The following is a 25,368-nucleotide window of genomic DNA, read 5'->3' on the forward strand; positions in this document are numbered from 1 at the left end:
AACGAGACGACACTTCGTTTTGAGGTCAAGCAGAACTGACTGTACTTGCACATACAGCCTCTTTTATTCACAATCCACAAACATAGTACTGCACACATGGTTTTGAAATACAACCAATCAATCCATACAATACACACAGACACTCCCACACAAAATCCTCCCCTCTGCCTGTGATATAATTACTGAACACAATGGGTAATATAATTATCACAGGCAGGGAAATACAGTTTTTACAAAATATTAATAACTTCCAAAATATACATGCCATTCACATAAAACATACATTTTCAGAATCAGCATGCTTAAAATATATACACATACTCCAAAATCAGGGCAATCGGTTCAGAGGTTAAAAAGTTAAGGGAAAGTCCTATTTGACCAAATGAAGCATGGCTTTTCTGCCCAAAACCAGTTCCACAGAGTCTTCTATCCTGGAGATAATTGGGAAGTAATCCAATTATCTCCAAGGACAGAGGAAAAACTCCATTAGCCACATGGTAGCAAAATACAATAAAATACATAAAAATATATAACTGTGCAGCTATTGCATAAAACGGGTACATTCAACATACCCCCAGATAGCTTAGATCTGAGCGCAAATTATGACTGAATGGCGCTCAGATCACATACATACAGTTCAATTGCCATGGAGCCAAAGTCTTTCACATAGTCTTTCGTTACAAATGGGCTCCATGGCATAGCTATCTGGGGTAACACTGCTCACATAGGGAAAGTACCGAATGACCCGGCTTTTGGGTCTTTGCAGGGGAAAATCATTAATTTCAACATGGGGCCATAGTCACAGGGCAGGAGGCTGGCAATCAGTTTTCTCCAATGCCCAGTGGCGAGGCTGGTTCCGCCACAGCTCATTTTGCTGAAAATATGGCAATGACCTAAAGGTGTCAGAACACACAGTGGATTGCAGTTTGCTGCGTATGACGGCCACTGCCAAAAATGCCTTCAGTGGAATCGTGAGCATTAGAACTGGTACATGGAGCAATGGAGGAAGTTTGCCTCGTCTGAGGAATCAAGCTTTCTTTTAGCTTAGGTGGATGGCTGGGTGCGTGTGCGTTGTTTACCTGGGGAAGAAATGTCAGCAGTATTCACTATGGCAGTGTTGTGCTAGGAAATCGTGGGTCTTCAAATTCATGCGGATGTTAATTTGACACGTACCACCTACCTAGCGATTGCTACGGACTACCTTCATGGCAGCGGTATTCCCTGGTGGCAGAGGCCTCTTTCCGCAGTATAAATGCACCCTGCGGCACTGCTAAAAATTGTTCATCAATGGGTTCAGGAACATGACAAAGAGTTCAAAGTGTTGCCTTGGCCCCCAAATTCCCCAGATCTAAATCTAATTTGAGCATCTGTCAAATGTGCTGGAACAACAAATTTGATCCATGGGGGCCCCATTTCACAGCTTGCAAGACTTCAAAGGGCCTTGTTGAGTCCATGCCTCGATGCATCAGAGTTGTTTTGGCTGCATAGGGAGACCTACACGATATTAGGCAGGTGGTTTTAATGTTATGGTCAGACAGTGTTTGAAAAGAAACCGTTCATCTGGTCTTTCCTGCTTCTGTGAAGGGAGGGAAGCAGGGAAGAGAATAGAGACTCTTGGTTTTTAAACACTGTCAGACATCAGATGCACGAAACGGGGCTAAAGACTATGGGAGAGATGAGTTCATTTCCCACCCAAACAGGAACGTAGGGGCCAGAGAGCTACACAAGGGCCCAGGATGGGACACCCCTCCCCCGAAATGGGACAGTGATGGGACTGGCAAAACACCACAGGGGTATCAAGCTCAGCCCCACAACAGGTAGGCCGCACAAGCGCCCTACACAGGCATGGAAGCAAGACGCTTCCTCCCCCACGGCACCTTATACTGGCGCCAAGCCGACTACCAGGCTTTTTGTTTAACTATGGTTTATGTACTGCTGTTTGTACTGTTTGTTTTTAACTGTTATTCCCCATGTTGCCATATCCATACAGCTAAGCACACAATCAACCGAAACCCATTCAGATACAGTCCACCCCAAAGGGGCAGACCACCCAGTTCGATGTTGCTGGGTAGGGTGGTTACCCCACTCATAGACGAAAAAACACACCAACTAAGCTACACCCGACACCGCAAACCCCCATGAAAATATATACCCATAACACTAAAGGGCTCAACTCACCTTCGAAACGTAGCCTACTCCGCAGAGACCTAAACTAGGCTAAGCCAGACGTGGTGTGCCTACAAGAAACTCACTTTAAAACTAATAGACACTCACAGCTATTTGAGACGGAATACCCACATCAATACCATGCCACCTATCCCACCAAATCGAAGGGCGCTTCGATCCTCATTAGCAGAAATGTAGCCTTCACTCTCAAACACTTGGATGTAGACAGGGAGGGAAGATATGTGGTGGTGGGCATACTCAATGATGTAACTTACACGATTGTTAATGTATATGCCCCTAACTCGGGACAAAGAAATTTCCTACATAAAATCATTGCAAAGATCACGCAAATACAAGAAGGGACCACTGTAATATGCGGGGACTTTAATTTAGTTATGGACCCCCTGATAGACTCCACGATCTCTCCCAAGGCACCCAGGTTGCGGGTTCTCAAAAGACAAAGCAGGGCACTCCAGAAACTGATACTTAACCATCACTATTATGATGTTTGGAGGGCTACACACATAGGGGAAAGAGGATACACATTTTTCTCCACAGTACACAATACATATTCTAGGATCGACGGGATACTGATGAAAGGGCAACAACTGACCCAGGTTCGGAGTTGCACTATAGAACAGATCACTTGGTCTGACCACGCCCCAGTGGTGGTGACCTTAACCGACCTCTATGAGTCGACCCACAGGAGCCCATGGAGGCTCAACGACTCCCTACTCACGAACCCCCAGTTCTGCAACACGATAAAACTAGAACTCCAAAACTACTTCACGACCAATTCCATAGATAACATATCGCACAATACAGTCTGGCAAGCCCATAAGGCAGTGGCCAGAGGGTTGCTGATCCAAAGAGCAGCATACCTGAAACGTAGAGCAGAAACCCAACTATGAAACTGGCAAAAAGAACTGCTGGACCTCACGGCCCTAAACCAAACAGCCCCGTCCCAAGAAACTAAACGCCGTATCATGCAAATCACGCAGGACATACACAAACAGGCATTGGAAAAAACAGGCCAATACCTCCATAAACTCAAAGCAACTCATTACACTCAGGGAAACAAAGCGGGGAAACTGGTAGCCCAACGCCTCAAGACACTCCAAAACAAGCAAAAGATAGCATTCCTCCATAATGAGGCAAGCCACAAAGTCACAGCCCTGAAAGACATAAGCAATGTTTTTGCAAGGTACTATACATCGCTATATAACCTAGCAGAAGATGCCCGTACACACCAACCAGAGACACTAGCTATGCAATCATATCTACACGGGATCCACCTACCCACATTCACATCCAGCCAACAGCAAATGCTCTCCAAAGACATTACTGACGAGGAGGTGGCGGAGGCGATCCAACAACTGCCGACAGGCAAGGCCCCAGGCCCGGACGGCTTCGCCAACTGCTACTACAGGATCTTTAAGTCCACACTTACACCGTACCTCACAAGGGCATTCAATGAGGCCACAAAACGACAACAACTGCCCACAGAAACACTGTTAGCACACATCATCACACTCCCGAAACCAGGGAAAACCCCCACATGCCCTCAAAATTTCCGGCCCATCTCCCTACTGAACACAGATGCTAAACTTTATGCCAAAATATACGCCCAACGTTTAGGACGACTACTACCACAAGTGATCCACACGGATCAGGTGGGCTTCATAAAAGGTCGCCAAGGGGGGGATAACACCAGGAAAGTGCTGGATGTTATCCATAGTGCACAGCGCATAGGAAAGGAAGCCGTGGCGGTAGCGCTGGACGCCGAAAAAGCCTTTGACCGGCTGGGATGGGAGTTCCTGGAAGCGGTCCTCACTAAGTTCGGGACTCCAGAGGGCTTCATCTCGGCGGTCAGAGCCTTATACCATAATCCCTCAGCCCAGGTCCTCAATGCAGGGTTCGTATCAGACACCTTCAAGATCTCCAATGGCTCCCGCCAAGGATGCCCATTATCTCCACTACTATACGTCATGGCCTTGGAACCCTTGGCGGCAGCCATAAGACAGCACCCCTCGATCCATGGAGTGCGAGTGGGAGGCAGAGAATATAAAGCGAACCTGTTCGCTGACGACATCATGTTGACTTTAACCCAACCCCACATCTCACTCCCTAATCTAGTAGACACCATAACGGAATATGGGAAGCATTCCTATTACAAGCTTAATGTAACCAAGACCCAAGCCATGGGAATTGGGTTCCCCAAAGATAGCCTAGCCAGACTCACCTCAGCCTTTCCCTTCGACTGGAGAACCGACCACATCACGTTCCTGTGAATCAAAATCCCGGCCCACCTAGCCAAACTGTTCACGATCAACTATGTTGCACTCCAAAAACAACTCATGCTAACTATAGAGGGATGGGAGGGTAAATGTCTCTCCTGGATAGGTAGAATAGCAGCCCTGAAAATGATGCCACTCCCTAAATTCCAATACCTCCTGCGCACCCTACCGATACCCTTGCCAACATCCTTCCTCAGGTCCATGCAAAGCTTATTGGCAAAATACATCTGGGAAAACAAGAGACCCAGGGTAGCAATGGCACTCCTTCAACAGCCCGTTCGTACCGGAGGCCTAGGGGTACCCAACTTACACGCGTACTACAAAGCGGCACAACTAATGGCATTCAAAGTAGCCACAGCTGATGGGGACGCCCCGCAATGGACCCGCCTGGAAGCGCACTGGGCGTGAATACAAAACTTACGCAATCTGTTTTGGCTACCCAAACACCTACGCCCACCACACATAGACCCCCTCCCCACCACGACCCTAACACTGAAAATATGGGACGAGGTCAGAGGAAAGGGAGGGACCCCAGAGGCAATCCCCAGGAACTCCCCGATTTCTATCCTAGCGGCAGGCATACCGACCTTTGACTCTACACCCTGGAGGGAGGGAGGTTGTACCACAATTGACCACCTGTTCCAAGCAAGGGAATTAATGCCCTTTCCGGCTCTTCAGGCTAAATACCAATTACCACCCAGAGCCATATTTCAATATCTGCAACTAAAATCCTTCCTCAAGGGAACTCACACACAACCCGCAGCAAATCCCCAGGACCGAGAAATAGAATACAAATGCATGACTCCCAAACCCCCCACGAGAATACTTTCACGCATATACAACGCACTACATAACAACGAAGAAAAAGGGAGTGAGACACACCAAGAGGCTTGGCACAAGGAACTGGGGCGTGCGTTCACAAGGGAACAATGGTCCAGGGCTTACAGCATACACAAGGGCCTCACACTGTGCTCCACACACCTGGAAATCATCCGAAAACTCCAATACAGGTGGTACCTTGTCCCAGAGCGGTTAGCGCGAGTGTTCCCGGGCACACCCAATGTATGCTGGAGATGTGGTAAACAAGGGGGGTCATGACCCACATATGGTGGTCATGCGGCGCCCTAAGGCCATTCTGGGAAGGGGCCCAAGCCATGGTACAAAGGCTGTTCGGTAGGGCATGGACCATACAGGTGGAGCAGGGTATCCTTTTCATGTTTCCCTCATCCCTGAGCAGAATTGAGGAGCAGATGCTGTTTCACCTGCTGGTCTCGTCAGTGATACTTATAGCCAGAGCCTGGAAATCCATGTCGATACCCACAATGGGAAATCTGCATATGCAGATCGCCCTGAATTGGAAATATGAATTCATGGCCGACAAACATCTCACTCAGAGAAAACACACGAGCCTAGCAGGGGAGAGGTGGGAGAAATTTAGAGAACGAGAGGCAGGGGGTGACACAGGGGGTGGAGAAGCGGGAGGACCTAACGAGGATCTACGAACATCTAACGAACAACTAACAGCGCAGATAGGGCACAAATAGCCGGGTCACAACTAGGAGTCAGAAACACCACAGCCAAAGGAAATAAGTAACAAAAGGAGGAAAGGTCAGGCTAACCAAACATGGGGGTCGCCCGAGCTCCCCTACTAGACAACGATGGGAGAAGGTTAGGTTGTAGATGTAGTTATGTTTAAGAAGGTTAGGCTTATGGTGAACTGTACAATGATTTATGGATGTTAAGCGTGTGCAATACCCTAATATGTAAACACTGTACCTGCATTCTCCCCCTTTTTTTTTGAACCCTGGCGAGCAGGCGCCGACAAATTGATTGATATGGCAAAATAATAATAAAAACTTCTTCAAATTGAAAAAAAAAAAAAAGATTTCTCATTTAGCATTACGTGGGTATATATGGAGGGTGATATGGTCTCACAGGATCTGCTTCTCCCCTGAGGTACGTGTGTGTGTATGTGCGCGCAGGGGCAGACTGACCACTCAGGCAAATTGGTCATGGACTGAGGGCCCAGGGCAGTCAGGGGCACGGCTGCCTGAACAGTCATACTCTCACTGGTCACACAGTAGAGCCTCTATTATCCATACAAACACACACTACAGCCCTAGTATCCCCCATACGCCTACTACAGCCCCTGCCACACACTGCAACACAAACAGCTGTCTCAACCCACATACTACACTGCAAACAGACTCATTCACACACTCAAATCCACCAGGAACCTCACTGTATGCACACAATCCCACAAGCAGCATCCCCACACATGGAAAACCACATGCAGCTTCCCTACGGACACTTAACACAAGCAGCATCCCCACCATTGCAATACTGCATACTGCCTCCTTACACACACACACACACACACAATAATTACAACCATCTATATAGCACAAACATGTTCTGCAGCGCAGTACAATCGGTAGAAGACAAACTTTTCTAACACAACGCGTTGACATACAGGAACACATCACAAGTAGCATCCCACACACTGTACCCCACAAGTCGCCTACAAACATGTATTTGGAGGCTACTTGTATGATTGAAAACAAATGTGGGGGATGCTGCTTGAGATGTCACCAGCAAACACAGGGGAAAATAACTGCACCAGAAGGGGGCCTTTGGTCTCCCATTGGCCGAGGGCCCTGTGAGTTGTGAGTACGCCCGTGTGTGTGTGTCGCCTTAAATTATGCTTCCATGGCACACTCAGTGTATTTCTACTTGTTAGAGCAAAATTTTCAATCACCAATGAATAGTGTCAAGTGCAACAATGTGTGTGTGTGTGTGTGTATTGGTATATATGTCTGTGATAAATCATATACACATACAATTATATTTGACATTATAATAAGGCCTATTTTCAGAGTTAAGGTTTGTTCAGATCAATCAAAACATTGTGAGCCAAAATATATTTTATTTATTTATAAAATATTTTACCAGGATGGATACATTGAGATCTTTCGTTTTCAAGTATGCAAGATAATGAACTTTATTCTTTCTTGATATGTCCCATGAGATTGTATAGCATTAGATCTACATTATCTGATTTAATTAATTTCTGCTGCACACAGGATATATATGATACATCATTAATCATTCTAAACTGACAGTTTTCCCCATTGTCTTAATGTCCTTATGAAATATTTTTGCTTGGGAACTATCTGAACATACGCAACCATGCATACCTAAGATAGGAAAGCATAATCTAGTGCTTTACATTTTAATATTTCCAAAGAACTAGTCATATACAGAAAGAAAATTTGGTAGCAAGAAACTTAATATTGAACAGTATAGAGTCAGATAGAGATTTTACTTGAGTGAATGTAAATACAATGAACAGATTATTTTTAAAAATGTATTATGTTAAAGACCATGGTTCTTTTAAAATGAAACACCTATGTGACTAAGTCTCCTTTGGTACTTTGGCTATGCATTAATTCTACCACAATTTCACACTTAAAGGACCACTATAGTGCCAGGAAAAGAACCCCCTTCCCCGCCCCCCCCCCCCACACACACACACACACTCTCATGGCCCCCCCCCTCCCGCTGGGCTAAAGGGGTTAAACACTTACCTTTCTCTGAAACTGCTATGTTTACAGCTGCAGGGTTAACACTAGATGGACCTGGCACCCTGACCACTTCATTCAGCTGGAGTGGTCTGGGTGCGTATAGTGGTCCTTTAATATTTAAGTGTGCCCATACATATTGTGCGTAACTTCTGAAAGGAGAAATATGGCTTTCTTTTAATACCCTATATTTATACATAACACAAAATTAAATATGAATAAAATATTAAAAATTCACAGTTGTATCTTAGTTCTACACAGCAAATGCAAATAAAGAATATACATAACGGATTCCCTATACTCCCACTGAGTATATCCGTTGTAAATCTCCCAAGTCCCAAGTGAAATAGTGATTATTACTCCGAGCTACCCAAACATAGAAACTTAGAATGTGACATCAGATAAGAACCATTTGGCCCATCTAGTCTGCCCATCATTAGTCCCTGGCCTTATCTTATAGTTAGGATAGCATTATGCCTATCCCATGCATGCTTAAACTCCTTCACTGTGCTTCCCTCTACCACTTCAGCTGGAAGGCTTTTCCATGCATCCACTACCCTCTCAGTAAAGTAATACTTCCTGATATTATTTTTAAACCTTTGCCCCTCTAATTTAAGACTGTCCTCTTGTTGTGGTAGTTTCTCTTCTCTTAAACCCCTTAAGGACCAAACTTCTGGAATAAAAGGGAATCATGACATGTCCCACATGTCATGTGTCCTTAAGGGGTTAAACATACTCTATTCCTTTACTGTGTTGATTCCCTTTATGTATTTAAATGTTTCTATCATATCCCCCCTGTCTTGTCTTTCCTCCAAGCTATTCATGTTAAGATCCTTTAACCATTCCTTGTAAGTTTTATCATGCAATCCATGAACCAGTTTAGTAGCCCTTCTCTGAACTCTCTCTAAAGTATAAATATCCTTCTGGGGATACGGTCTCCAGTATTACGTAAAATACTTCAAGTGAGGTCTCACCAGTGCTCTGTACAATGGCATGAGCACTTCTCTCTACTGCTAATACCTCTCCCTATACAACCAAGCATCCTGCTAGCATTTTCTGCTGCTCTATTACATTGTCTGCCTACCTTTAAATAAATATAATTACCCCAAAATCCCTTTCCTCAGATGTTGAGGTTGGGACTCTATTAAATATTCTGTACTCTGCCCTTGGGTTTTTATGTCCAAGATGCATTATCTTGCACTTATCCCCATTAAATGTCAGTTGCCACAACTCTGACCATTTTTCTAGTTTACCTAAATCATTTGCCATTTGGCTTATCCCTCCTGGAACATCAACCCTGCTACACATATCTTCGTATCATCAGCAAAAAGACATACCTTACCATCAAGACCTCCTGCAATATCACTAACAAAAATATTAAAGAGAATGGGTCCAAGTACAGATCCCTCGGGTACCCCACTGGTGTCAAGACCATGTTTCAAATATACTCCATTGGCTACAACCCTCTGTTGCCTGTCACTCAGCCACTGCATTACCCATTTAACAATATTGGAATCCAACCATAAAGATTTTTTTGATAAGCCTTCTATGTGCAACAGTGTCAAAAGCATTACTGAAATCTAGGTAAGCAATGTCTACTGCACCATCCTGATCTATTATTTAAGTTACCCAATCAAAAAAAATCAATAAGATTAGTTTGGCTTTTACTGACTTTACTATTTTTTGCTTTCACTGACCAGCCTAATGCAATTTTCTGTTACCTTCAGCAGTGCAACTTTTAAATAATCCCATTTCTCTTGGACTCCATTTAAACTGCACAAGTCTGTTAATGACTGATAATTACACATATTCTAATTTTAGAAAAGTTTGTTTTTCTAAAGTCTAAAACTTTTGTTTTTGGGTGGTTACTCAGTCACCGTCCTTATATTAAACCACAGTGACTGATGACCACTGGATCCTAAACGTTCACCTACAGTAATATCTGATACCAAATCTCCATTTGATACTAAATCTAGTATGGCCTCTTTACAAGTTGGCTCCTCAACTTGTTTTAGAGACAATCCCTGTTGGGAGTTTAGGGAGGGAGTGCACCTTGCACAAGCAGCTATTTGTGTTTTCTAGTTCATATCAGGAAGATTAAAGTCACCCATAATGATAACTTTCCCCTTCCTTGTCATTTTAGCTACCGTATTTATTGGCGTATAACACGCACTTTTTCTCCCTGAAAATAGGGGGCAAATGATGTGTGCGTGTTATACGCCGATATACATATTTTTCGCTCCATAAGACGCACTTTTTTCCCCCTCAAAAGTGAGGGGAAATGTCTGTGCGTCTTATGGAGCGAATGTGAAGGTTTACTTAAGCGTGGGCCGGTGTTCAGCTCGCACCGCGGTACTGGAACTTCATTTTCAGGTTCCGGTTTCCGGCGGGACTGAAAGGAAGTGCGCACTCAGTGTGCACACTTCCTTTCAGTCCCACCAGAAACTGGAACCTGAAATTTAAGTTCCTGTACCACGGTGCGCGCTGTGAAGCCGTACCACGCTTCAAGACAGGTAAGTAATTATGGGACAAGGAGAGGGAAAGTGCACTATGGGACAAGGGGAGGGGGTACACTATGGGAGGGGGGGAACGACACTATGGGAGGGGGGGAGAATACTATGGAAAGGGGGGGGCACTATGGGATGAGGGTGGGGGAACACTATGGGAGGGGGGGGAAATTTCCTTCTTAAAATGAGGTGCGTGTTATACGCCGGTAAATACGGTATGTCCCCAACTAGTATGAACTCTATTTGCCCTGGAGGCCTATAAATCACACCTACACGACTTGCTGTGTGATTACCAAATTCTAACGTAACCCAAATGGACTCTATGTTCGCCTCACTAACTTTTATTAGGCTTGATTTTATGATATCCTTCACATACAGGGCCACCCCTTCCCCTTTCTTGCCTTCCCTGTCTTTTCTATATAAAGAGTACCCTGGTGTTGCTATGTCCCAGTCATTTATCTCATTATACCATGTCTCAGTAACAGCAACTAAATCTACATTATCAGTTGCCATTATTGCCACAAGTTCATGGATCTTATTCCCTAAACTGCAAGCATTTGTAGACATGACTCTAAGCTTATCATTTTTTAACACACTTGCTACAGGCACCTTCTGTCCTTGTTTTGAGGGGCAATTGGATTGTTTTCTCACCCTTTTGCCCCCCCCTCCCCCAGTTTAAATATATCCTAGCAAAACCTCTGAACTTCTCACGGAAACATTTGTTGCATTTTGAGAAAGATGCAAACCACATTTTTTGTACAGTTTATTTACAATCCAAACAGAGCTACCATGAGAAATTAAGCCAAATCCTTGCTCCCGACACCATTCACCAAGCCACAAGTTAAAGTCTCTAATGCGCATCTGCCTGTCGTTCTGAGTGTTGCGCACAGGCAGGACTTCAGAGAATGACAATGTGGAATCAACCTGCCGGATATCATTGGCAAAAACACTAAAAACTTCCTTTACCTCTGAAACCTCATTGCAAGCCAAGTCATTTGTCCCAAGATGGACAAGTACATCCAAATCCCCGTCCTGCTTTGCACGCTTAACAATATTACAAATACGTCTCCTGTCTCTGTGAGCAGTAGCTCCAGGAAGACATCTCACAAGACCACTATTGACCAGCTCCACACCTCTTATGAAAGAATCCCCCAACAACAATTGCTTTCTATCAGGCCAACCCAAAGTCTCCAAGCCTGTCTCCACAACACCACTACACTCTGTGCCTGAGCCTGTCTCCACAACACCACTACAGCCTAGACTTGAGTAATGGTATAAAAGAACTGGTTTTATTATGGCCAGATGGCCCACTTATATATACAGCAAGGATACAGTAACACACTCCCACAACACGCCCATGAATTTGTGTCAGAATGACTAAGCATAAAATAGAATAGAGGAACACCCACACATATTAAATCCCTGGATAGCCTGGAACCGAGCGCCCAAGTTGTCCTAATAGCGCTCAGTTCCCACGAACACAGCCGAATCGCGACCGGGGTAAAGTTTTGACTGACCGCACTCGAGGCGTCAATTCCAGAGATTCAGTGGTAGCGGTCGGTCAATTTCAGGAGTTCCAAAGCGAACAGAAAACTGTTCCCTTGTCTCATAGGTAGCGTTTGTTCGCCTTGTTCGTGCGAACAAACCTACCAAACTGCGCTCTCCTGGCTTGACGCAGAAAGAAGGCGTTCGTACGCTTTCATCAGTGTTTGTGCAGTCGAGTGTCCGACTTATAGTTCCAGACAATCGCCGCACAGGTCCCGCTGACTGCGTTCGTGCAACAAGATGGCCGCCGTTTTCTCCAGCACGGTGTGTTCGGTTATACGAACGGCAACACAGAGAGAGCATTTAAGTCTGTGGTTTATTGGATGTTTATTGAGCCAGTGGGTGGTCGGTGTTCAGGAGTTTTTAGCTCCCGAACGGGGAAAACAAACTGAACTTATTGCAAGGAGGGAATTATGGTTTTAAAGTTAAAACATTGTAAAATTGGGCATGCTGTGATTACAATTTTTATAGTGGTCACCAAATCCAAAACCACTGCAAATATTATATTGTAGAAAGTACATCCCAAAGGCCATTTAAGGAAGAACACTTTTCATTTAACCATTTTATCACAAACCTCATCAAAATATTACATTTTTTATTTTTTTTAAATTTATTTATTTTGAGGAAGTTTACAGAATACACACGTCCCACTACTTTAAACAACCTATATTTGTATTGTGCCACAATTATCAAGTACAGTGGAACCTCGGAACTAAAACTTAATCTGTTAGAAGGCTGTTTGATATCCAAATTGTTTGAAAACCAAATCAAAATTTCCCATAAGAATTAATGTAAATTAGATTAATCTGTACCAGACCCCTAAAATTACAGCATTTTAACACAAATTTTACAGTTTAATAATGCCTTACATGCATAAAATCATACAGAAAAACACACAATGTAAATTAAACGAAAATGTAACTTCACTTTATCAGTCAGCTGTTTGCTGGCAGAATGGAGCTCTGTTCTCTGACAGAATGGAGCTCTGTTTATTTTGTCTCGTGCTAGGAGGCTGATGCGCCAAACCAGCAAGGTTCCAACAAGGTTTTTGGTTCAGATACAGAGTTTTGTTCTGGTACCGAGACCTTTTTTCCTCTAATTTTATATTTCACTACTGAATTGTTCAGGTAACGAAAAGTTCCAGTTCTGAGGTCCAACTGTACAATGATATCACACATAATCCAACCCCTTATCCAACCCCAATCCCACCCATTAATTCCACCCCTAATCCACTGTCCAGCAGAGGGAGATCTATGCTGGACAGTGAGCTTGCAGTGAGACATCACCAGGGTCTTTTCAGATCCAGGGGGCCTTTTTCAGAATCACAGCATTTAATCAAGATTCCTTAGCCACTTTAATTAAATAGATTTAAAGGGCTATGTGCAGCGTTCCCTTGAGTATCCAATTTTACCTGGGGCCCCTTGATACCAGCAAGGATTTAACCATGCTGGTATTTTTAATGCATGATGGTCTATGCCATCAGTGGGCGTTAAAGCCATGAACTACGTGACCGCATAGACAGTAATGTGATCGTTACAGGGTTAAAAGAATATACTCTGATTTATTTCTCAAATGCATGTTTTCAATTCTTCTGTTCTGTTTTATGATTTCCTTTATTGTTCTTTAGAATGAAGCTCAAGGAAGTGAAGAATGGATTTAAATTTGGGGATACCTGGTTATTTTTCGGTTGTCGCCACCATGACAAAGACTACCTCTTTAGGTAATCTCAGCTCTGTATGCCTAATGACATGTTTTTAAAAGATCATTTCAAAACTAAGTTAACACCTGATTTTAATGTAATTATACATGTGCATGTACTGCTATGGGGTCGCAAAGATTCTCCCTGTGAGCGTTATAGGCCAGAGACATAAAGCAAATTAGAAGTAGGGATGCTTCTTTAACCATAACCTAGGAATGTTATCAACTAGCTTTTCCTTCTTATATTCCTTGCTGTGCATGCTTCCAACATTAAACCATTAAAAGAGCATTCTGAGTCACCCGGTGTTTCCTGTCAGCTTGTTACATTTTAGTGTTAAACTGTTTTTGAATGGTTTAACACAAAAGTAGTGTCCATCTGCCTCCTCTTCTTTGCTGCTCTGGGTAATGCGGCAGAGAATGGGTGATAGGCTGAGAGCATCAGCTGATACTCTGAGACAATGACTAGCTGCCTACTCAATTTTTTAATTCCTTATATTTTGGTATTTGATTTTCTTTTCTTTTATGCAGTTGAGTCATTTAAAATGATTGTCTACATACCCTTGCTGTCCCTCCATCTTGTGGACCACATTTTGACTGACCACATTATTATTCACATTATTGTTAAATTTCAGCTATGTTTATTTTAATGTCAATAAAGAGTTACTGGTTTAAGTTGTTGCACTAATATACATTTTTTTCTGCTTTTAGAGAAGAGCTAAGTAATTTTGTTGAGAATGGCGTGTTAACTTGCCTAAAAGTATGCTTCTCTAGAGATTCTCATGGCAACACTGATGAATTAACTCCACGGTATGTTCAGGACCTTCTTAAAATATGCTCCCAAGATATTGTAAGAATCCTGACAAAGGAAAATGGTCACCTCTTCGTTTGTGGGTGAGTTTGGGGGGAGAGGGATATTTTGTTTTTTTGGAAGATGTCAGTACATACGCTTTGACATTTGTAAACTATTTTAATGCCATGTGATTGTCTACCAAGCAATTCACATTTAAAAACATAACCATACTTTTTTTGCCTAATTTGTATTTGACTTGAATATATTTTCTGTTTGCAGAGAGTGATGTCATAAAAATGTACAGATAGTAGAGCAAATAAACAGGGGGTAAATTGTACTTGAAAGCAGTCATTATTGATTTTTGCTTCTAATGTTTCAATTATGTTTCTTTCCTCTAGAGATGCTAAAAATATGGCCAAAGATGTGAATGAAGCATTAGCTGATATATTAAGCTTGGAGCTTGGTGTTGACAAACTAGAAGCAATGAAAACCCTTGCCGCATTAAGAGAACATAAGCGGTATTTGCAAGATGTCTGGAGCTGAATTTTAAAGATAACCTCAAATCATGACTTAAAGGGATTTTAGTATATTAAATACAACTCTTCATTAATGAAACTTGACAACACAATTCTGGTAGCTTAAAGTGTTGATTATCAGTTTATGTTACATGAGAATATTCTTTGGTATTCAACTGTATTGTGCTTTTTGGTTTAGTTATTACAGTTGTTGTGTAGGCTGTTTTCGAAGAGGCTTTGTTAATGTCGGAAAAATACAAGTAATTGCTGTTAAGTCATTATTCATTACACTGGGATGCTGGGATATACTGCCTCTGTGGACCTTCATCAGAGTCGCATAATTATTCCATGCTATAGATTTATACATGCCATTTATTGAAAAAGGATTATGTCTTGCCAGCTTTAGAGATATGAGAAAAAGAACGCAGTCTCAGGAGTAGTAAATGAATATTCAGGATAAAGTATTTTCTCTGGAAGTAAAATCAACAAAATAATAAATTGTCTTTCAGAAGATGATTTTAATAAGACTAAATCGGATATCATCTATATATCAACATTTAGCAAGTGGACTATCATAATAACATTTATTGGCTTATTCACTTATCTGTGAGTTGTAGTGAGTGGGCAAATTATTATTTTAATCTTCTGAATATTTTATCTATGCATTATGCTTGTTACGTGGCCTATAAAAGAATGAATGAGTGGATCAGTTGAAATGTAATCATTTATCACACATTCCTTGGTCTTACTGCATAGAAAGCTTTAGACCCTGCATCATTTTCTAATCTATGCTAAGTGCATATGGAATTGCTGCACTCACAGCCACGCTGCCCCCAGATTATGTGAATTGCATACCACTGTTTCTAGGGTGTGGCTGCATGTTAGTGGTTACAAGCGTCTACCATGATGTCTACCTCATGACACTATTGCTGCTATCCCAACTGAATAACCGTAAAGCAAGCAAAGTCAAAATAATATAACACTACATTTCTTTCTCTATATAGGTTTCTTGGCAAATTAACTAGCGAAGAGTTATTGTTTTTTCTCTTCATATTTCTTTAAATATATTTTTCTTTATTAAATATTTCAATGTCCTGCAGTATTTAATTAAAGAAAATCTTTAGCATAATAGTTGAATATTGCAGTCTGTTATCAGAGCGGTGAATGGTAGCTCTCTGCTATGAGTTGAGTACGGTATTTAGTAGATAATTCTCCTGTTTTTTTTTTTTGTGATAGGATAGAGAGGTATTGTATGTCCCTCATCCATCCCATTTACACACACATACACACACACACACACACACACAATAAATATACATATATACACATACATACATACATACATACATACACATGTGTATATATAGCATATAAATATATCACACACATACCCTAGTCAGTCACATCTGTATCAATCACACTGGTCTATTTTTATCACTTTATTACTTTTGCGTACACATTTTTCTCCCTTTTCACATAAATCAAAGGTCAATTTATACTCCTCATTTTCTGAGTTTAGTTAGAAATTCCAATATCTTGTATTGCTTGCTTTTATGCATTTATCATCCACTGTAATAATGCGTGGAAGTAGATGCTGCTGATATAAGCAGTTTGAATACATTGTGTCCCAACTGCACGGTAACTGGCAGAAATATTACTACCACTTCTAAAATCCCAGAAGAGCAATCAGATCCTATTCTGCACTCCTTGATAGTGAATGATTGATTAGTTACTATACTATGAAAAGGACATAATAAAATACAAATGTTGATGGTGAAATATTTTCATTTTTCTGCAAAGATGCCAATTTTAAGTCTCACCAGATATGTAGGAATGGTCAGTACTGTGTCACTCAAACCTAGTCATTTTTGAAGACCGCCATAAAACATATGGGAAGTATAATCAAAATAAACTGCACAGCAGTCACATTAGGTTTGGTCACAAGCTGCCTTTTGTTGTTAAATGTTCTTTTTTTTCCCCAGAACTGTGACAGCCAGAATGTCCGTTCAGTTTTATGTTTAATATATTTTTATGACTTTGTTATGATTTTGCCTTATCTTTCAATTTGAAGGAGTGCCTGGCAACATGTCTTAAATCAATTATAAAATAAAAATAATCATTGTTAAGTGCTTCTGGTGGTTTTGTGTTATACCGGTAACTTGTTTTTGTTATTTGCTTTTGGTGGTAACTAAGATGCAAAACAATTGCAGCAATTACTGTTGCAAAAATAAATTCCCTAGGGACATATGAAAGCTATCAATATCAAAATAATGAGGTAGGTAGTAGTAACTTGACTCAGATGGAGAAAGTTTAAATTGTAACCGTAAAAAAATGTGAATGTTCAGAAACTGAAGAAACAGCCATGTATAGTAAAAGAAAAATAATCCTCAGTCAATGAAATTGAACAATAAATGGACATATAGAAATCAGATCACTTGGGTAATTCTAGGATTTAGCAACACCCGTTTGTGTACAAACAGGGTTATTTTAAAAAGTTAAAATTCAGTGACAATACTGTCTAGTAACACCTTGTGGCAGTCACTCAAACACTGCCTTTTCTCTGAAAAGGCAATGTTTATATTAAAAAGCATGCAGAGCTGTAGCGGTTCTGGTGATTATAGTGTCCCTTTAAGACTAAAATACTTGAACTGGAAATATCTTCCAAGTCAGATTTGCTTCCAGTTTGGCTAATTTGGCATTACGTTTAAGATTCACTTTGAAGTCTTGCCTTGATAACTATCCCTGTAATGAGTTAATATACAAACAAAACTAAACTATATAACTGATTTATAAGTGTGTGATTATTTTTTTTTTTTTATTCGGTACTGAATTGCTGTCAGTATACAGAAAATAAAAACCCCAGACTACATACTGTACATGAAACTATTAAAGATTTAGAGTATTAAAACTTGAGCAAAAATGTTGTATTGTTTATTTGCTAAATAAACTAAATTTGCTATTATTCATGCTGTAAGTGCATTATTTATATGAACAAGGGTATCTGACAAGTCTATATGTTGATCTCAAGTAAATCATACATATCAAAAGAGTGGCATATTTTATCGTCAAATTAACTTGATTAATCTGTTTGAAGGGAAGTATAAGAGTTTTAGGAAGGCAAAAAATGATCTTAAATTAAACGTAATTTATATAAATAAAAACACAAAATAAATTGCTGTAAAATACATTTGATTTCAAATACACCAGGTTTCATAAAATTAACATAGGCAAACTGGATAAAACCAAATTAAGGTTTGATTGTGATTATGAACATTCCCGCCAACCTATTATGACTAGAGACACACAGGGAATTCAAAGTGAAATTCAAATTCTCTGTTCAAGGAAAAATAGGCAGAGTAATTGTCAGAGGTGCTCATTAATAGGCATTTTAAAATGGTAGAGAAATTGCTATATAAACCTAAATATAGGCTATCAAAAATACTTATGATATTAAAAGGGATCTCTAGGCAGGCGACAAACTCAAGAACAAATTCTGCTCAACACAACACAAATGGATTATCAGCTTTACAAAACGTCCATTAGAAGAAAGTAGAATGAGAAAATGTAATTGTGACAAATCCATCTGTATAGACTTATATTGCTGGTTCGTCTGTTTGCCTTGATTTCGTGGATTTCCTGTCCGTATGCCCCTGTTCGTGTGTTTCCCCTAATAGCGATTGAAACTACCGAACAAACGCCCACCCAGGAGAGGAGTGTGCTGCTTGTTAACACCTTGACCACAATTAGAACGTTGCAGTTAACCGCAGACACCTCTCCATTCCATTCGTACGGGTGGTCGTCGTTCGTATGCCGACCACGAGGCGGCGGCCATTTTGGGACACGAGGTGAATCAGCGGTGTTCGGTGCAAAACCTATGGAACTAAAAACGGATACTTTATCTGCCGAACACCGCTGGAAGCTGCCGCCCGCCTTCTATTTCGTTGAGGCGTACGAACACCGGTCAGTTCGGGAGTTTCTATCCTTCGTTTGGACTTTACCCAGGTAGCCGTCCCATGGAATCATTCGTATACCGAAGGACTTGTGAAAGACTTTGACTCCATGGCGATTGAACTAGGTACATCGGATCTGAGCGCTATTCGGTAGGAATATGCCCTCAGATCCAGGCTATCTGGGGATACGTTACACGAACCATATGCAATCAGTATTTCTGAATTTATGTATTTTATTGTATTTTTCTTACTATGTTTTAAAATGGCGTTGGTCTCTATCCTGGGAGATAATTAGGTTTCTTCCTAATTATTTCCGGGATAGAGAAGAAGGATTTATGGGTAAAATGGGAAGGGCTTATATTGAAGCCAACACGATTGGCTACTGTCTAATATATTGTACAGTCTTCCACAAGGTCCCCTAGGGGAGTGTCCACCTTGTGGAGACCCGCATAAATACCGGGCAGGTAGCCCCCATTAAACACATTCCTGTTTGACCTTCAAGACGGAGCTTGGTCTCGTTTGTGGAGGGATTTACTATTGGGACAGCATTTTCGTTTATTTCTAGCTGTGAAAGGATTTTTTGGATTGCTGATCGGGAGTTGCCGTGTTCGTATGCTCCGTTCGGGAGTTTGACGATCAGCTGGACTAAAACTGCATTTCTGGAGAAAGGGGATTATCTACTAAGCGGCGGCTTCCCTCCCCTGGCGGTGAGTGTCGTAACAATTGGTGGCAGCGGTGGGATGAATCCCACCGCCCTGAAGGCCAGCTACACACCCCAGATTGGAAATGCAGTATGAAGAATTAAGGCATGCTACCCTTAAATATTTTGGAACGCAGAGGACGATCAGCAAGTAATCTCAAGAAAAGGGAGATTATTACTATATTGTTGGAGATGGATGCAGCACATGGAATGGAGAGAGCTAATGTGCCTGGCCTGCTGGATTTAACACCTGAGGAGATACAGTTCAACCGGGCAGTCCAGATAAGGCTGGCACACTTTGGCCCCAACCCTGCAGCGAATATTGTGGTGCAAGTACAAGCCACAGTAGCAGCACAACAGGCGCTCCAGGGAAGAGGAGCTGCAGCAGCAGAGGTACCTTATAATTATAATGGAAGGAAAAAGGTACCATTTGCTGCTTTTAGAAATTTTGTTGAGACTGAAGAAGAGATAGACGGGTTCCTGGCGGATTTTGAAAGGCAGTGTGCCCTACACCAGGTGCCCGCAGAAGAATGGGTTACTATCCTCTCTGGGAAGTTATCCGGCCGGGCCAGTGAGGCTTTTCGGGCCATCCCAGAGGAGGAAATTACAAGTTACCGGGCAGTAAAAGATGCCCTTTTGGCACGATACGCTGTTACCCATGAGGCGTACCGAAGGCGATTCCGGGACACGAACAAGCAGGCTGGCGACTCCTATGTGGAGTGGGCATGCAGGGTACACCGCACAGCAGCCCACTGGATGGCAGGGTACCAAGCGGTAACTGCGGAAGAGGTGCTGCAAGTATTTCTGCTAGAACACTGTTTTGACCGGTTACCTGCAGGAGTCAGAGAGTGGGTCAGGGACCGCAAACCCGCTACCTTACCTGAAGCTGCTCGTCTGGCCGATGAATACACGGATGCACGAAAGCTAGACCAGACAGCAGCCAAGGTCCCTACTCGAGTGGATTACAAACCGGCAGCACCTCCAACCACTACCGTGTACCACCCCCCAGTGCAACGTACCCCCACAATGCCACCAGCAAACAACTATGGGCAGCCAGCCCGGTTCAACGCCCGGGATTACTCGCAGCAGATCCGGTGCTATGGATGCAAGCAGTTGGGGCACAAGAGACCGGAGTGCCCATTGAACAACGCCAACCAAGCACAGTCCTGGAGAAGACCAGCCGGCGGAGCCCAGCAGCCACCTCAGCCTTCTGCTCACTGCTTTGAGCAGGAGGAGTTTTGGGGTATCCTACATGAGGCAGACCCAGTACAAGCAGCCCAGCAGGACAACCGCCAACAGCACAGACAGACCGTTAAGCTGAATGGTAAAGTGGTCACTGGTCTGAGAGACACCGGAGCCACTATGACCCTGCTCCAAAAGAACCTTGTCTCGGAACACCAACACACGGGAAATACTGTAGCAGTGAGGGTAGCAGGAGGCGCCGTGTTCCGTCTACCTGTTGCGCGGGTTCATTTGGACTGGGGAGTGGGCTCTGGACATGTGGGGGTTATGAAGGATTTGCCTGCTGACGTTTTGCTGGGAAATGATTTGGCCCCTTTGGTTTCTGCGTATGCTCCAATGGGACCTGCTGAGGCCAACCCAGTAACTACCCGTGCACAGACCCGTGCTGCTGGAACCAGCCCACCTGCTGCTGAGACCCAGGTAAGACCCGATTCCCCTTGTCAACGGGTAGGAAAGCGGGGGGACCACCCAAGCTTATGTCTATGCCTATCATTGGGGAGCCCTTTGCCCGCATAGCCGTTGACATTGTGGGTCCACTGGCCAGGGCTAGTCCATCCGGTAAGAAATATATTCTCACCGTGGTGGACTATGCCACTCGCTATCCAGAGGCAGTAGCGCTGTCTAACATAGAGGCAGAGACAGTTGCTGATGCCCTGGTTAGAATTTTTACGAGGGTCGGGTTCCCTAAGGAGATTCTCTCTGACCAGGGAACCCAATTTACCGCTGTGCTCACTCAGCAACTGTGGAGGGTATGCGGCATTAAACCGATACTTAGTTCCCCATACCATCCACAGACTAACGGTCTCTGTGAGCGATTTAATGGCGCCCTCAAACAGATGTTGAGGACTTTTTCTGACACTTGCAGAGACTGGGAGCGATTCCTGCCTCATCTGTTATTTTCTTACAGAGAGGTGCCCCAGGAATCTACTGGGTTCTCCCCCTTTGAGTTGCTCTATGGGAGTTGGGTCCGCGGACCCCTAGATCTCATTAGAGGCCACTGGGAGGGGGAGACAGAGGAAGAAGGGACCCCCATAGTACCGTATGTCCTGGAACTCCGGGACCGCATGGAGAAACTGTCTCTGATGGTAAGAGAGAATCTCCAGGTGGCCCAGGAGAGACAGAGGAAATGGTATGATCAGGGTGCCTGGCAGCGGGTCTTCCAGGTTGGGCAGAAAGTGTTAGTGCTCAAACCTGTGAAGGCGAACAAGATGCAAGCATCTTGGCAGGGCCCGTATAAGGTGTTGGCTCAGGTGTGTGATACTACCTACCTTATAGCCAGCTGTTCAGATGACAGGATCCAACGATCCTTTCATGTGAACATGCTAAAGGAGTATCAGGAGCGACCAGAGAATGTAGCAGCAGTATGTGCCCCGGCTGCAGACGACCCAGAAAGTTTACCCCTTCCCGACTTACTAGAAAGGGACTCCCAGACCGACCTTACTTGCCTTGTACAGCTAGGGGACAGATTGAGCCCCACAGAGAAGGGACAGGCAAGACAGCTTCTGTGGGAGAAGCAGGCGACGTTCTCCCAAGAGCCCGGCTACACTACCCTAGCTGTACATAAGGTAGAGAACCCTGGACAGAATCCCCTACGACAACCCCCTTACCGTATCCCTGAAGCAGTCCGAGAAGGAATGCGGAAGGAGATACAGGAGATGACCCAGCTTGGGGTCATCGAACACTCTGATAGCCCTTGGGCCTCCCCTGTAGTCCTGGTGCCTAAGAAAGATGGGACCACCCGGTTCTGTAAGGACTACTGGAGGCTCAACGAGCGGACCACCACTGACGCCTACACGATGCCCCGGGTAGATGAATTGCTGGACTGCATTGCCAGGGGACGCTATCTGACCACCATAGACCTGTGTAAGGGCTACTGGCAGATCCCCCTGGCCGAGGATGCTATCCCCAAGTCGGCCTTCGTCACCCCATTTGGCTTGTACCAATTTAAGGTCATGCCATTTGGGATGAAGAATGCCCCAGCTACCTTCCAGCGTATGGTGGATAGGCTCCTCGATGGATTCCAGGAATTTGCCTGTGCATACCTGGATGATATTGCGATCTACAGTGGGTCCTGGGAGGAACACCTGGTGCATGTAGGGGTAGTGCTGGACAAGATTTGGGCCGCTGGCCTGACATTGAAGCCAGAGAAGTGCCATCTAGGCATGGCTGAAGTGCAATATCTGGGTCACCGAGTGGGGTGTGGGAGCCAGAGACCAGAGCCAGCCAAGATAGAGGCAGTAGCTAACTGGCCCACACCTATCACTAAGACCCAAGTATTAGCCTTCCTAGGGACAGCAGGGTATTACAGACACTTTGTCCCTGACTACAGCTCTATCGATAAGCCCCTGACTGACCTGACTAAGAAAAATCTCCCTAAGCAGGTCCTGTGGTCTCCAGCTTGTGAAGCTGCATTTCAAGAACTTAAGCAGGCTCTCGTGAATGCCCCTGTCCTGGCTGCCCCAGTTCCTAACAAACGTTTTCTCGTCCATACAGATGCTTCCATGTATGGACTGGGGGCTGTGCTGAGCCAGGTTGGGGAAGATGGAGGAGAGCACCATGTCGCATATCTCAGTAGAAAGCTGTTACCGAGAAGTGAGTTATGTGGCAGTGGAGAAAGAATGCTTAGCCCTGGTCTGGGCATTGAAAAAGTTAAGCCCTTATTTGTATGGACAGGAATTGTCCCTTGTGACGGACCACAATCCCCTTGACTGGCTTAACCGGGGACTCAGGAGACAATGGTAGACTGCTGCGGTGGAGTTTAGCACTACAACCGTATAACTTCACCATCAGCTACCGACCCGGTAAGCAGAATGGGAATGCAGATTGATTGTCGCAGCAAACCGACGTTCTTGCTACCTCCTAATCCGGTCATCCCCAAGTTGACCCGCTAAAGGGCCAAGCCGGGTCTGCCGGAGTGTCCCACAAGGTGGGAGCCGTGTGACAAATCCATCTGTATAGACTTATATTGCTGGTTCGTCTGTTTGCCTTGATTTCGGGGATTTCCTGTCCGTATGCCCCTGTTTGTGTGTTTCCCCTAATAGCGATTGAAACTACCGAACAAACGGCCACCCAGGAGAGGAGTGTGCTGCTTGTTAACACCTTGACCACAATTAGAACGTTGCAGTTAACCGCAGACACCTCTCCATTCCATTCGTACGGGTGGTCGACGTTCGTATGCCGACCACGAGGCGGCGGCCATTTTGGGACACGAGGTGAATCAGCGGTGTTCGGTGCAAAACCTATGGAACTAAAAACGGATACTTTATCTGCCGAACACCGCTGGAAGCTGTAGGAATATGCCCTCAGATCCAGGCTATCTGGGGATACGTTACACGAACCATATGCAATCAGTATTTCTGAATTTATGTATTTTATTGTATTTTTCTTACTATGTTTTAAAATGGCGTTGGTCTCTATCCTGGGAGATAATTAGGTTTCTTCCTAATTATCTCCGGGATAGAGAAGGATTTATGGGTAAAATGGGAAGGGCTTATATTGAAGCCACTGCGATTGGCTACTGTCTAATATATTGTACAGTCTTCCACAAGGTCCCCTAGGGGAGTGTCCACCTTGTGGAGACCCGCATAAATACCGGGCAGGTAGCCCCCATTAAACACATTCCTGTTTGACCTTCAAGACGGAGCTTGGTCTCGTTTGTGGAGGGATTTACTATTGGGACAGCGTTTTCGTTTATTTCTAGCTGTGAAAGGATATCGGAAGAATTGCTGATCGGGAGTTGCCGTGTTCGTATGCTCCGTTCGGGAGTTTGACGATCGGCTGGACTAAAACTGCATTTCTGGAGAAAGGGGATTATCTACTAAGCGGCGGCTTCCCTCCCCTGGCGGTGAGTGTCGTAACAGTAATAAATGCGTATTTTTTCCTGGTTATATCCAGGAAAATGTAATTAATACGTATTTTTGATGGTTATATCCATAGCCTTTGCAAAGGGTTTGCTTAGCCCACATAACTGTTAAAAACAGGACATTAGAACTTTAAATAAACTCCCCAATCAGCATATCCTCCGTTTACTTCTAAACTCCTGTATGTTCGGGTTGGAGTTCGGTGTTCGGCGATTTAATGACGCGTTTTGAAAGGCTGCAGGGCAGCCAACCAACAAGCGTTTGACTCGTGTTCCTACTAATGGCATGGCTGTGATTGGCAAGTGCAGCATGTGACCCAGCCTCTATATAAGCTGGTTTCTTAGCATTATTAAATTATACCTCTACTCGCTATACCGCGAGTAGCGGCATGTCTATTAAAAATTGTCTAATAAAAATTGGGGGGGGGGGGTGGATCTACTGTCCTCCCCCTCCAGCCCCCACCCCTGGGGGCGGATGGGGGGCCCCAAATTAAAATAAGGGGGGACCTACTGTCCTC

The 25,368-nt window shown here is 43.8% G+C and overlaps 1 protein-coding gene across 2 annotated transcripts in view; it reads left to right on the forward strand.

Annotated features, from left to right (window-relative positions):
* MTRR (5-methyltetrahydrofolate-homocysteine methyltransferase reductase) overlaps positions 1-17,175 on the forward strand; it is a 112,997-nt gene extending 95,822 nt beyond the window's left edge. For both annotated transcript variants that reach the window (XM_063451929.1, XM_063451930.1), the window contains 3 exons: positions 13,724-13,816; positions 14,503-14,685; positions 14,983-17,175. In XM_063451929.1, coding sequence (XP_063307999.1) covers positions 13,724-13,816; positions 14,503-14,685; positions 14,983-15,127 — 421 coding nt within the window. In that variant the 3' untranslated portion in view covers positions 15,128-17,175. The remainder of the gene's footprint in view (positions 1-13,723; positions 13,817-14,502; positions 14,686-14,982) is intronic.
* The last annotated feature ends 8,193 nt before the right edge of the window (positions 17,176-25,368 follow it).

The sequence above is a fragment of the Pelobates fuscus genome, chromosome 4 (genome assembly GCF_036172605.1).
Source record: "Pelobates fuscus isolate aPelFus1 chromosome 4, aPelFus1.pri, whole genome shotgun sequence".
In the NCBI taxonomy this organism is placed as follows: domain Eukaryota; kingdom Metazoa; phylum Chordata; class Amphibia; order Anura; family Pelobatidae; genus Pelobates; species Pelobates fuscus.